The sequence below is a fragment of the Triturus cristatus genome, chromosome 5_1 (genome assembly GCF_964204655.1).
Source record: "Triturus cristatus chromosome 5_1, aTriCri1.1, whole genome shotgun sequence".
Taxonomy (NCBI): Eukaryota; Metazoa; Chordata; class Amphibia; order Caudata; family Salamandridae; genus Triturus; species Triturus cristatus.
In genome coordinates this window covers 454,615,057-454,629,274 of record NC_140587.1, presented here as the reverse complement: position 1 = coordinate 454,629,274, position 14,218 = coordinate 454,615,057, and the positions used below count along the sequence as shown (strand labels likewise).

The following is a 14,218-nucleotide window of genomic DNA, read 5'->3' as shown; positions in this document are numbered from 1 at the left end:
GTATAGAGTGCAATGGGGTAGAGTGCTGCAGAATAGTGTTTAGGGGCATTCAGTGCAATGACAGTGTATATTGGTTTTGAGTAAAGTGGTGCAGAGTGCATTGGCACAGAGTGCAGTAGAGTTGAGAGGAGTGGCATAAAGTGGAATAGTGCAGGTGGAATAAAGTGGCATGGAGTAAATTATTTCAGAGTAGAGTGAAGCAGTGTAAAGTGCGAGTGGCATAGAGTAGAGTGCCGTATAGTGCAGTATCATAGACTGCAGTGGTGCAGAGAAGATTAAAGTGGCTTATAGTGTACTGGCATAGAGTGCAGTAGAGTGGAGCAGTGCAGAGTGGAGTGCTTTGGTTTGCAGTGCAGTGGCATAGAGTAGACTGATGCAGAGTAGAGTGGTTAAGAGTGCAGTGGCGTAGAGTGCATTGGCAGAGTGGCGTAGAGAAGAGTGGTGCAGAGTAGATTGCAGTGTCATAGTGCAGTGGCATAAACAGAGTGGCGTAGAGTTCAGTGGCAGAAAGTGCAGTGTTGCAGAGTAGACGGTTGTAGAGTGCAGTGGTGTATAGCAGAGTGGCGTAGAGTGCAGTGGAGTTGAGTGGTGCAGGCAGAGTAGGTGCAGAGTACAGTTGTGCAAAGTAGAGTGGCGTAGAGAAAGAATAACACAAGGTAGAGGGGATGAAAGGAAGACGAGATCAAAAACTACCCGAAAGACAACAGATGAGGTAGCTATAAATGTGACCTCCTAGTAATGTGTTTATCACTTAATTGTTGAAATTATAACATTGAGGACAACTTATCTGTTTTGCCATGAGACCAAGTAGCCCATATGAAATATGAACCAGAAAGATATTTCAAGGAAACATTAGATCTCCCTATACTATGATATATACACACAGGGATTGTCCCTGGTTTGACTGATGGACATGGATATGGAATATGTCTCTCTACAATGGTTTATAAATGCATTGGATAAATACTAAGTGATGTTTTTAATGTGTGTTTATGAAATTGTTTATATTCCAATTTTCACATTAATGTTTGACAGTACTCTATGAGTTTCCCATACTGTCATATGTTATGACTTTCAATGAAATACGAGTTATTACTGTTGTTAGTCATGTGCCTGGTGTGGTACACTTATGAGGTATTGAAAATAGAATTATACTAAATTGCTATATCAATCATGTATATGAACTTAAATTATTTAATACGTTTTGTTTCAAAATGATTTTAATATTGGTTATTGTTTGTGTTTATAGCCCTGAAGAAGTCCTTAAATAGGACGAAACGCGTTGGCTACTAGGAAGAAAGAAATGATAACTCAAAGAATAAAAGAATAAAGGAATATACAAAATACGATTATTGGATGGAACTGTTCTTTTTATATGTTACTGAGTGCGGATCAAATCTTTCATGTAATTGTTTGTTGTGAAAGTTTCTTTCACTTCCTTAGGAAACTAAGGGGTCTTGTTTCCTTGATCTTCGCACCATAGAACTGATAATGCTCCCGAGACAAAGATAAGTGCTGTACTATATGTTAGACTTCATTGGTAAATCTTTTTGAGTAGAGAGGGGTAATGTAGAGAATGCATGGTGGGATAGCACGCTGCCACCACAGACAACACAACTTCAATTGAAATGAACTCTACATTTGCACAGACATTCAGTTTTACTGATAAAACTATACAGCTCAAAAACGATTATGTGTGAAAATGTCATCACCTAGTGTATTGATTTTTCTGGTATTAAAATATTTGTTTCCACCAACTTCAGAATTACCCCCAGTAGTCAGCAAGATTGTCACATAAATCCTCTCACTTTGAAGTCAAAGAAAGTAAACGAAATATCATGCTCCCTATGAAGACTAAGCCTGACAGTTGATCCCTGTCTTTGAATGCACAGCAAATGTGACAAGATAAGAACATGATTTAAAGGCCTGTTTACAGAAAAGGAGCACTGGAAAGGATATTGTAAATTAGGTTTGGGCAAGAGATGGGACAAACTCAAGATGGACAGCCTAAAATAAACAAAGCCAACAGATAGAAAGCAAGAAAATGTGAGTTACAAACCAAAAAGCTACTGGTAAGCAATGGGCAATATGCATTCACAGGGAAGCCTTCCGAATGCCCTCCAGATGTCGTTAGCAAACCAGACAGCATACCAGACAGCTATGCTGTCTGGTAGGCTTAGACCTAAAAATGATGGGAGCACCAATAGATGAAGACGCGCACTACCTCTGTACTACTTTTTATATGCATTTTTTAAAGTACTGACAGCACTAGGTCTTCCAGCATCTACACCTGTCTGTAGTAATACCTAAGAAGTGTCTAAGTGATGATTGGGGCTTTTTTGGATCACTCAGTGAGTCATACTACAGATTTATCATTTATGACAAAAGGTTACTTACCTATTTGCTTACGGTATTGCTCAACAGGAGCTCTTGCTGTGTACACATCCTTTCTACCCATACTGGCAACTGCGAGGAAATAAAAAGGATTATTAAAGTACAATAACTGCTAAAGACTATGACTTGTGTTCTTTCCATATTCATTTATAGGGAAACACATATGGCCTGCTGCATTCCTGTACTTTCATTCTGGAATACAGAACTAACATTTATTTATTATCTAGGTCATTTTGCTCTGTAGGCTTTCTATATTTTAGATCCCAAGGCTTAATGAAACATGCCTTTCAAGAGTATGTCACACGTCATAGTAAGCACATCAGTAACATAAGTCACTAAAAGCAATGGTGTCTCCTAAAGCAGATGGCTTGCCCTCATCTCCTCTGGGCGTCATAGCACAGCCACTCAGCACCTGCCAATCTCTGGGCCTGAGTTAGAGTTCAGCAGACACGTACTCCGTCACAAATGTGACAGATATCCTGTCCATCTTATTACAAGAGCACTTGTAATAAGACCCTGTGATAAGAGAATCTATCTACCAAACTTTAAATCAGGTCTGCGATCTATTGCAGCCATGCGCTTCAGTTGGGACACAGGAGAAAAGCAAAAGAGTGATGTTGGATTGCTTCTGGTAATTATTTTGGTCTAAATTCTAGTTCAATATTATTTCACACACATTGTCACTTCAGTCAGGTTACAACTCTAAGCAAACTAGCCATGCTCCATTTCTAATTAAAACAATGGCAGTCCAAACTGCTGGGCCATGTCTCCTCTGAACCGGAACACAAGCAACCCCCGACTCCTTGCAGAGGTAAGATATATATATCTTTTCAGGTGTGGTCAAGGAGTTGTTACTCGAATGGGCGAGGAGGCACCTTACATCTTTACAAACGGTTTTTAATAAAACCATTAAAATCAGAGGAGTTTTATCATGCAAATCATGTATTGTAGTTTATATTCTAAGATGGCCGTGTAGAAAAATGTATGTGGCAGCACTACCCTACCAGTTCACAAGAGAATTTTACAACATAGACGGGCTATCCTCAACAAAGATAGTAGTTACCCAATAGCGAGACACTATGAAAAATAGCAGCGTGACCCTACATCCATGGTATATAGCTGCATAGCACAAGTGCCTAAGAAAAGGAGAGGTGGGGATAGAGAGCTAGAGCTGAGGAAACTTGATACTTTTTATATCCTTGAATTAGATGCTATAGAACTGAATGGTTTTAATCTGGACGAGGAATTATACACATGCCTATATTAATTATGAATTGTGAAGATTTGCCGCATAACTTATTATCATCTTAAGAGTTACATATGAAATTTTACAATTTTGTATAGGAGAAATAGATTTTTTTGAATCATGCAACTACAAGTATTCATATGAGCACTAATTGAATAATTAGCACTTTATAGAAAAGGAAGTTTTATAATTCATCTTTATAGAATAGGACATATCAACTAGTTCCTATTGTCTAAGGAGTGTTGGACTCGTTTATTAATATGAAACTGTTTTATAAGGAACGACTATGCACTTTAGTTAGGGAATCAGTATTGCACTTTAAAGATTGGTGGATTGTAGCACTAGTACTTTACAATGATTGAGCACTAGCACTCTAGAGAGAAAAATATTTTTGATGAAAGAGAATTGGATACTTGTAGTAATGGAATATATGAGGCCTGAGGAGTTACAAGAAAGAATTATGGTGGCAAAAGAAGTTTTTCATAAAATGTACGTAATGCACTTTAAATAAAAGATACAATAAGAAATTATGTAAAAATAATTAAAGAAGTGGAAGTAGGTTGGAATTGAATAGGAACTGTCTGTCCTTTTAACTGAAAATGCATTTAGAGAAACTATAAGTAACATGCTTTAAAATGGCCACCATGTTTGCAATGTAAACCTGGATCCTACATTGGTGTGAATGTAATTGTTCTTTGTCAATGTTGATGCCCATGTACTGTTGTTCTTTTGCATTTAAATTGAACTTTATATGTGGCTCAGACATCGCGAAAAAGGCTGTGAGTTAACGGCCGATAGGCGTTGATGTTTGTTTGAAAATAAAAACTTGCCAGATAACTAACCTACGGAGTGCTGATTCCGCTTTCATTCAGAGGGAGAACATTTTTAATATATATACACATACATATATATATATATATATATATACATACATATATATATACATACATACATACATATATACATACATACATGCATATATACATACATACATTTATACATACATACATACATATATACATACATACATATATATACATACATATATATATATACATACATATATATACATATATATACATACATACATATATATATATATATTACCTACTGGCGGTCGCCAGTAGGTAGTTATAGTTAGGACCCTGTTTCCATAGGAAAACCGCAACATTCTATTTGGAATAACTTTGGCGCCGGTCGACGAATCCTCGCGAAATTTTCAAAACTAATGGGGCGCTACGCTCCGCTCCTACCCTGAAAGTCTCTGGGGGATTCGTCAAGCGGGGGCTGAGAAAAAAGGGGGGTCCCAAAACGCGTTTTTCCCATGCATTTTTCCATAGGACCTTTAGACACAGCTACAGCCCGAACGGCTGAACAGAGTTACTTGAAATTTGGCAGAGAGGTAGTCTACAGGTCAAGGAAGTGCCTTTTGTAGGTCTGGTGTAAATCTGTTCAGTAGTTCCTGAGAAAATAGCATTTAAATCAATATATATATCTGTGGCAGCTTACGGTGCGCTTACCGTAAGCTTACCGTACGCGTACGGTGCCGTGCGCGAGCGCAATTCTGATTGGCTGTTAGATCTTAGTAAACATTCGAATCGGTCGAAACCAGGAAGTGGCGGCCGCCATTTTCTCTCTCGCATTCTGAGGGGGGGAGGAAAAACAAAGTTTGATAACATGTAAAGGGGCAGGCTAGACAGATCCTAACCACCTAGCCTTGGTTAAGGTGTCCCAAAAGAACCCCCAAGGCCCCAAATTTTTTTTTTTTTTTTGAAAAAACGCCGATTGCGCTTAAAAATTAATTTAAAAAAAAAACGATCCCAATTACCCCCCCCCGTGAGCAAAAGGTGCCCGCAGGGCACCTTTTGTGCATGTCTTATCAATAATTAGAACATTTAATAGATTACCTTTCACAACGAAGCGCATAATATGTCCTCCGTGTGCGGACGGTGCGCGAAGCGCATCGTGCGTACATGGCCCATCCAGCGTAACGTGGGCACGCGGTGCGCGTAGCGCACCGCGTGCCCACCGTGCGTGCACGGCACTAACTGCGTAAAGTGGGCGCGCGGTGCGCGAAGCGCACCGCGTGCTCACTGTGCGCGCACGGTGCGCGAAGCGCACCGTTCGCGCACGGAACGAACTGCGTTAAGTGGGCGCGCACGCCACGAACGGCGTAAAGTAACTCCGCATTTAAAAAAACGTACAAATTCACTGAAAAAAACATAGGTTTCACACACGTTATAGTTAGGAATTAGCATTTAAAAAACCTTGCAAATTCACTGAAAAAACCATAGGTTTCACACATGTTATAGTTAGCTGGACATTTTACTCATAAAAAACCAATGAAATTCCCCCGTTATAGTTAGTGCTCACGCGACCGCAATCCTCTGCTGATGACATATGTGTCTTTATGAAAAAAAAATATTTGTAATATATGTATAGCTAAAATTTCATGGAAGAAGACATGGGCAAATAAGTGTCTAAATACAGTATTAGCATCAGCAGAGGATTGCGGTCGCGTGAGTTATAGTTGCCTGCACTAACTAGAACGGGGGAATTTCATTGGTTTTTTATGAGTAAAATGTCCAGCTAACTATAACATGTGTGAAACCTATGGTTTTTTCAGTGAATTTGCAAGGTTTTTTAAATGCTAATTCCTAACTATAACGTGTGTGAAACCTATGGTTTTTTCAGTGAATATATATATATATATATATGTATCACTGCGAGTATCCTGGTTTCCCAGAAGAACGGGCCGCACTCTTCACGGGTCACATTTAAGTTTTTTATCTTCCTTATACGTCTAGCATCAAGTAGAATCTTTCGGCATTACAGACGATGAATACGGGAATACATCATCTGTAATGCCGAAAGATTCTACTTGATGCTAGACGTATAAGGAAAATAAAAAAACTTTAAAAACGTAAATGTGACCCGTGAAGAGTGCGGCCCGTTCTTCCGGGAAACCAGGATACTCGCAGTGATTATTAGCAGTTTGGGTTTCAACCGCGGGAGCAACGTACCGCATACGAGCGCCACATATGCTGATGAAAAGTAAAACGCGTGGTGGGATAAATATTTTTTTTTAATTATTTATTTATTAAAGTTTTATATAGCGCGAACATGACCCACGGGGGTATCAGAGTGCTTTACAGTACACTGTTATCACACACTTTTTTTTTTTCATACAATCGGAAATCGCATACAGTACAAAAGAGGTAGACAATGGTGTTTGGATACAATCCGTGGCAAAAGACATCAGAAAGTTAAAGTTTTAGGATGTTAATTTGTTCATTAGAAACATTTTCGCTTCTTTTTTGAAGGCGGCAAAGGAAGAGATTCTGCGTACATCTGGGGGAAGGGTGTTCCAGATCCTCGGTGCGATACCTGAGAAGGCTCTGCACCCAGTTCTCTTTTTGTGGAAGGATTGGGGTTTTAGTAGTAGTGAGCTCGCGTTACGCAAATGTCTGCATCCGCCCGACCGTTCCAGCTTTTGTGCTAAATAGCTGGGGGTGTTGGTATGTAGGGCTTTATGTGTCATGCAGGCGATCTTTAGTTGTATTCTCGCCTCGTAGAGTAGCCAGTTCACAGCCTTCAAGGCCGGGGTGATGTGGTTATTTCTTTTTATTCCGGTGACCAGCCTGGCCGCAGCGTTAAGTGATGCCCTGAGCGGTGCTAGCTTACATTTAGGAAGACCGCATAGAGTCGTGCTTCCATAGTCCAGTCTCGGTAGTACTAGTGCTTGTACCGCCATTTTTAGATCATCCTGTGGGAGGAAGGGCTTAAGATTCCTTAGGATACTCAACTGATAATTGGCTCCCTTGGTGGCATTGTAGATTTGCGCCTGCATTTTTAAATGCTTGTCCAGGGTGACTCCCAGGGATTTTGCAGAGTCAATGATGTGTGGGGTGCAATTGAAGGAAGTTAGATGCTTCAGCCATAAGTCTATCTTGGGTGTTTGATTGGATGGGGAGATGAGGAGGAATTCAGTTTTCTTGGCATTGAGAATGAGGTGGTTGCCATTGAGCCATCTTTGGGTATTATGAAGAATGGCGTTGAGGGAGATGAAGTCATCTGGTGAGGAGACCTTCATATATAGTTGTGTGTTGTCCGCATATGGGTGATATAGAATGTTTGCAGAATTCAGAGCATTGGCGAGGGGCTCCATGAGTAGATTAAAAAGGATTGGCGATAGTGCTGATCCCTGTGGAACTCCTAGGGTGACCATGGATGGTTGAGATAATGACTGCTTCATCTTGATTCTTTGGGTTCTGTTGCTTAGGAAGGAGGTGAACCATTGTAACACTGGACCGGTTAGGCCCATCCTTCGTTCAAGTAGGGACAGTAGATTGCCGTGTTTAACCATGTCGAAAGCGGACGTTAGGTCCAGGAGTATCAATAGGCACGATTCATTATGATCTAACATTTTTAAAATGTCATCCATTATGTGGGTGAGTGCTGATTCGGTACTGTGGCCTTGACGGATGCCGGATTGGTGTTTGTTTAGCAGGTTGAAGTTCTCTATGTGGTTGCAGAGTTGAATCTTCATACACAAATTAAGCGAAGAAATGTCCCCACTTGGTGAGGGGCCGAGAGGAATTCTAGAGGGGAGTGCATCCTCCCGTGTTATAACACCAATTCACCAATAAGTACTCCCCCTGATTGCTTGACCTCTGTTAAGTGGTCAAGCTTATCGGGACAATCCCTGAACTAACAATAGGTGGAAAACCCTAGGTGAAGCAACTAATAGAGCACCACTATTGAGTGGGAAAGGAGGCACGTCCTTTTGTTTTATATTCCCTCACACACCCTAGTGGTGTCATGCTTCATCATTGGGACACCATGACGCCTAGAAGTCAGAGTGGGCTCGACCAGCTTTCAGGGAGCGCTTAGTGAGATGTTTGTTTTGCCAGAGGGATAAAGATTAAAAGTCCGCAGATAGATCCCGGTTTCCCTTTATTCTTGGATCGGTCAGGGATAATAAAAACAAAGAAAATGGGTCGGCAGGGATATTATGGTCCGAGGACCCTATTGCCAACATGTTTCATGTGGACATATACATATATATATATATATATATATACATATATATACACATACATATTTATATACACATATACATATATATATCACCACAACAACTCCATTTACCGGGGGCCCCCGATCCTGCAGGGCGGGCTCTGACGCCAGGAATGGAGATCCTGGTAACCTCGATACTGCCGCCGCACACAAAGAGCCCAACACCGACTTCTTGACAAGCAGACTTTATTGGTCAAAATGCGGAGGAAAAACTAACACACTGATATACCTTACGCGTTTCAGTCAGTAGCCTTGATCACAGGTGAGTGTGTTTAGAATTGTAGTCCAAGTGGTCATGTGGCTTGCTGAGTTAACCACAAGCCCCAGAATGCAGTGTTCTTTTAAATTCATTGCGACATGGCACATTTCTTAGTTCTGCTGTGTAGCGTTTTTTTAGCAATGTCCCAATGTTAAAATTCATGCAATTTCATTTCACATAGTGCAGGTTCCTCCGCATTACCTTAATAATTGCATGTCATGCGGTGCCTTCAGAGAGAGAAACATCCCTCTCTTATCCCTTTCTCAATCAGAAAACTGCCAAATTGCTGCGGAAGTCCTCTATGCTGGCACTTCTGAGAGCGGATCATGCCCACTCAATTAATATCACCACAAGAACTCCATTTACCGGGGGCCCCAGATCCTGAAGGGTGGGCTCTGACGCCAGAAATGGAGATCCTGGTAACCTCGATACTGCCACTGCACACAAAGAGCCCAACACCGACTTCTTGACAAGCAGACTTTATTCGTCAAAATGCGGAGGGAAACCGAACACACTGATATACCTTACGCGTTTCAGCCAATAGCCTTGATCACAGGTGAGTGTGTTTAGAATTGTAGTCCAATACATATATATACATACACACACATATATATATATATAAACACACACATACACATATATATATATACACATACATATATATACACATATACACATACATATAATCTGAATAAATGAATTGTTCCGAACTCACCTGCGTCTTTCATGTTAATGCCAGTGAACAAGAGCATTTCCATTGCTCGAAACGTGTATGGCTTGCTTGAAAAGGCTAGGGGCAAGCAGACACCTTGCTACCCGTGGCATCTTGAGCGGTAACCCCTTCGTGTGTGGTGACTCCATATGGGCAACCTTGGTGATGGATTAAATGCGGCCATTCCGGTCGCGGAGTTGCCCCGCTGCTTTACGAGCGGATCCTGAGTGTTCGCTAACTTGGACACTCGTTGGAACGGAGTGGGCCTGAGCCACGGGCATATATTGGGAAGTGGTTAGCATTGCCATAACAGACCTCTCGCCCAACCGCGATTTATATTTTAATTTGGATGAATGCAGCAGCGCACTTGCTTTAAGGAACTGTTAAGTCTTCCGGCATACCAGGGAACTACTACATCCAGAATGCCGGTCTGAATGACGCCCACATGGGCGGGACTTGCATCTGAATAAATGAATTGTTCTGAACTCACCTGCGTCTTTCATCTTAATGCCAGTGAACAAGAGCATTTCCATTGCTCGAAACGCGTATGGCTTGCTTGAAAAGGCTGGGAGCATGCAGACACCTTGCTACCTGTGGCATCTTGAGCGGTAACCCCTTCGTGTGTGGTGACTCCATATGGGCAACCTTGGTGATGGACACATACATATATATACACATACATACATATACACATACATATACACATGCATACATATACACATACATATATATACACATACATATATATATTACCTACTGGCAGTCGCCAGTAGGTAGTTATAGTTAGGACCTATTTTCTATAGGAAATCCGCAACATTCTATTTGGAATAATGTTGGCGCCGATTGACGAATCTTCGCGAAATTTTCCAAACTTTTTGCCAGCTCCGGTCCGCTCCTATCCTGAAAATTTCATGGTGATTCGTCAAGCGGGGGCCGAGAAAAAAGGGGGGTCCCAAAACGCATTTTCCCCATGCATTTTCCCATAGGACCTGTTGACGTAGCTACAGCCTGAACTGCTGAACGGAATTACACCAAATTTGGCAAAGAGGTAGTCCTCAGTTCAGACTCGTCCCTTTTGCTTAAATGGTGTAAATCCGTTCAGTAGTTCCTGAGAAAATTAGAGTTAAAAATATAGATATATCTGGGCGGAGCCTAACCACACATCTCATCGTGAGATCTGATTGGCTGTCAGTACTTCATCCAAGAAGTGTTGGCAGCCATCTTGGGACCAATATACATGGAAGCACCTCATTAAAAAGCATTGCAGTTAATAGAAGGTTTTAAGACTTTAGTTACATTATAAATCATTTGTTGATGGTACCATACTGATTTTAGGAATTTTGGTGTGTTCTAAGGTGATTTTACCATGTGAAAAAGCCTTCTGCTGTGATATCACGAATCATGTTTGAGAGAAAACTATTTTCTCATGCTTTTCCCACAGAGGTTTGGAAGGCGATCTATAAGCTAAACTGAGAGCATATTTTCTGTAAATTCACATTATCTTTCTCAGTCTTGTGAGAATGAAGTCTGAAATTCTCAGTAAAACATGTACATCCAATAAGGGCAGAGACTGTCAGTTGATTCCTTTGTGTTCTACTGCAGCTTCCCAGAGTGTTCTAAAGAACAACTAGAGCACTAACAGTCCTACTTATGACAAACGTATTGCACACCTGAAGCCATCTTGATTGGAATAAAGTGGTAACTCTTAAAACATTTAATTTAAAAAGGAACAACATGAGGGGGTTCATTTTGCCATAGAAAGTATGATTAGTGCTGCAGAAAGAAAAATTAGGGCACATTTTGCGTGACTTCTCAAATCCTCTTCTATTTCATTAAAATATTCTGACATGCAGACTGAAACATGCACTTTCAATACCAGCAGCAGACTTCCCTGTTGAGCAGTAGCTTTACTAAAGTGATCTAATGAGCAACTAGAGTGCTAACATTCAGAATTTATGGCAAATGTGTGACACATCTGAATGCCTTCTTGATGGAACCAAAATAAAAAACTGAAAGTATTTCCTACTGAGGAGACTGCAGTAAATGAGGAAATTAGGAAACGTCATAACAAAAAAATCTCCCAAGATGGCCACCAGAGACAAAAGAGCCCAAATGTAGCCCAAATATCACCCAGATGTAGCCCAAGTATAGCCCAATGACAGAATGTCCCAGAGTGTTCTTAAGAACAACTAGAGCGCTTACTGTCTTACTTATGATAAATGTATGGCACACCTGAAGCCATCTTGATTGGAATAAACTGGTAACACTTAAAACATTTAATTTAAAAAGGAACACAATGAGGGGGTTCATTTTGCCATAGAAATTATGATTAGTGCTGAAGAAAGAAAAATTAGGGCACATTTTTAGTGACTTCTCAAAACCTCTTCTATTTCATTAAAAAATTATGATATGCAGACTGAAACATGCACTTTTAATACCAGCAGCAGACTTCCGTGGTGAGCAGTAGCTTTACTACAGTGATCTAATGAGCAACTAGAGTGCTAACATTCAGAATTTATGGCAAATGTGTGACATGTCTGAATACCTTCTTGATGGAATCAAAGTAAAAAAACTGAAAGCATTTCCTACTGAGGAGACTGCAGTAAATGAGGAAATTAGGAAACTTCATAACAAATAAATCTCCCAAGATGGCCACCAGAGACAAAAGAGCCCAAATGCAGCACAAATATCACCCAGATGTAGCCCACATGTAGCCCAATGACAGAAGTGTGCAAAACACTTATTTTTTGTGTATTTGCAGTTTTATATAGTGCAGACTTGTCAGGTATTGGAGTGCTTTACATGAGCATTGGTTACGTCACACAAGATCAAATTCGTTTTGGTAGTAGACATGGGGAGATTAAGTGATTAGACCAGAATCACAGAATGTTGAGCTGAAGCAGAAACTCCAACCTGGTTCCCCAGTTGCAAAGTCTGCAGCTCTGGAATTAAAACCACATCCTCTCCCCTAGGTGCAACATTTAATCAAGTGGTCAACTGGATAAAAAACATAAAGATTACAAATAATTTAAAAGTTCTTTGTCGCTATTTGAAAACTCAGAAAATATGTCCTCATTTTTGTTTTTTAGAGCACTAACCATAATTTTGATGCAAATAAGTCCCTCTCATATATGTAATTTCTAAAGGAAATTCTCTAGGTATTACAGTTTTGATTACATCAAGATGACGTCAGGCGTTCCACACTTTTGTAATAAATATATAGAATGTTAGCAATCTAGTTGTTCATTGGGATACTGTTGAGAGGCAGAGGCCAGGGGCACGGACTCTGAAAATTGAAGGCAGGTAGGAGAGTGCAGAGGCAACAATTTGACCACACTGGGCAGGCAGGAATGGCAGTGGCAGCTCAACAGACTATGGAGGGCAGTGGAAAGGGGGCAGGGCCAACAAACCAACAATACAGGACTGGCAAGAGAGGCTGTGGCAATATAATAGACCATTGTGGGCAGAAGAAAGAGGCAGTGGTAGTACAACCATACATGCCAACAGACCCGTTTCTGCCAGGAAACATCCAATGTTTTTAAGCTCAAATGGGCTTTATTTCATCTGTCTCCTGTCTACAATCTCCTCTTTTTCAATGTAACTCAAAGGGGAAAATCAATACCCCAGTTTTTTTTTCAAAATCTCCCTCTTACCAAGTTCAAAATGTTCGCAAGTATGGTACATTGGATCATGGTTGGCAGGAGGAATTGGGCTAGGGACATGGACTTGGATAACAGAGGACAGGAGGGACATGGAGAGGTGCACCAAACTGACCCTACAGGGCAGGCATCAGGGTTTGCAGCAGCACAATACACCACACAGGGCATGTGGGACAGGAGTGCAGCACAACAATCCATAGAAAGCAATAGGGAGGGGACAGGACCATGCACATGGACAACAGAGAACAGAGGGGAAAGAGGCAATGGTAGCTAGCTGACCATAATGGACAGACAGGAGAGTAAGCTGCAGCATAACAGACCATAAAGGGCAGGAGGGACGGATCAGGGGAATTACAATGGAACAGACAAGCCAGGAGGGAGGGAATAGGGGTCTGCACATGGAAACAGAGGGCTGGGGGCAAGGGGGCAGGGCAGGAGCAGCAAGATGACCATGGAGGTCAGGCAGAATGGGAACTAGAAACAAGACACACCATGGAGAGCAACAATGAGACTATGATGGCATACACACAGATCATGGAGGGAAGGTGGGAGTGGGTCAGGGGCAGCTAGCTGACCACACAGGGAAGGTGGGAGGGGCCATGGCAGCACAGAAGACCATGCATGGCAAGCGGGAGGGTTAGTGGCAGCACAATGGCTATGATGGGCAAGAAGGATGGTGCAGGGGCATGCAAAAAGGAACATGAAGGATAGAAGGGAGGGTCAGGACCTGGGCACAGACAGAGTTCAGGGGAAGGGGCCTCACAACAGACCGCACGGGGCAGGCAGGAGGAGCAGTTGCAGCACAACAGACCAGGGAGGGCCGAAGGGTGTGGCAGTAAAATGGACCATGGAGGACAGGAGGAAGGGGA

At 41.5% G+C, this 14,218-nt stretch overlaps 1 protein-coding gene across 1 annotated transcript in view; it reads right to left on the bottom strand.

Annotated features, from left to right (window-relative positions):
* Window positions 1-14,218, bottom strand: part of TRIQK (triple QxxK/R motif containing) — a 309,552-nt gene that overhangs the window by 158,523 nt on the left and 136,811 nt on the right. The window contains exon 2 of the mRNA XM_085605283.1: window positions 2,398-2,466. Coding sequence (XP_085461409.1) covers window positions 2,398-2,458 — 61 coding nt within the window. The 5' untranslated portion in view covers window positions 2,459-2,466. The remainder of the gene's footprint in view (window positions 1-2,397; window positions 2,467-14,218) is intronic.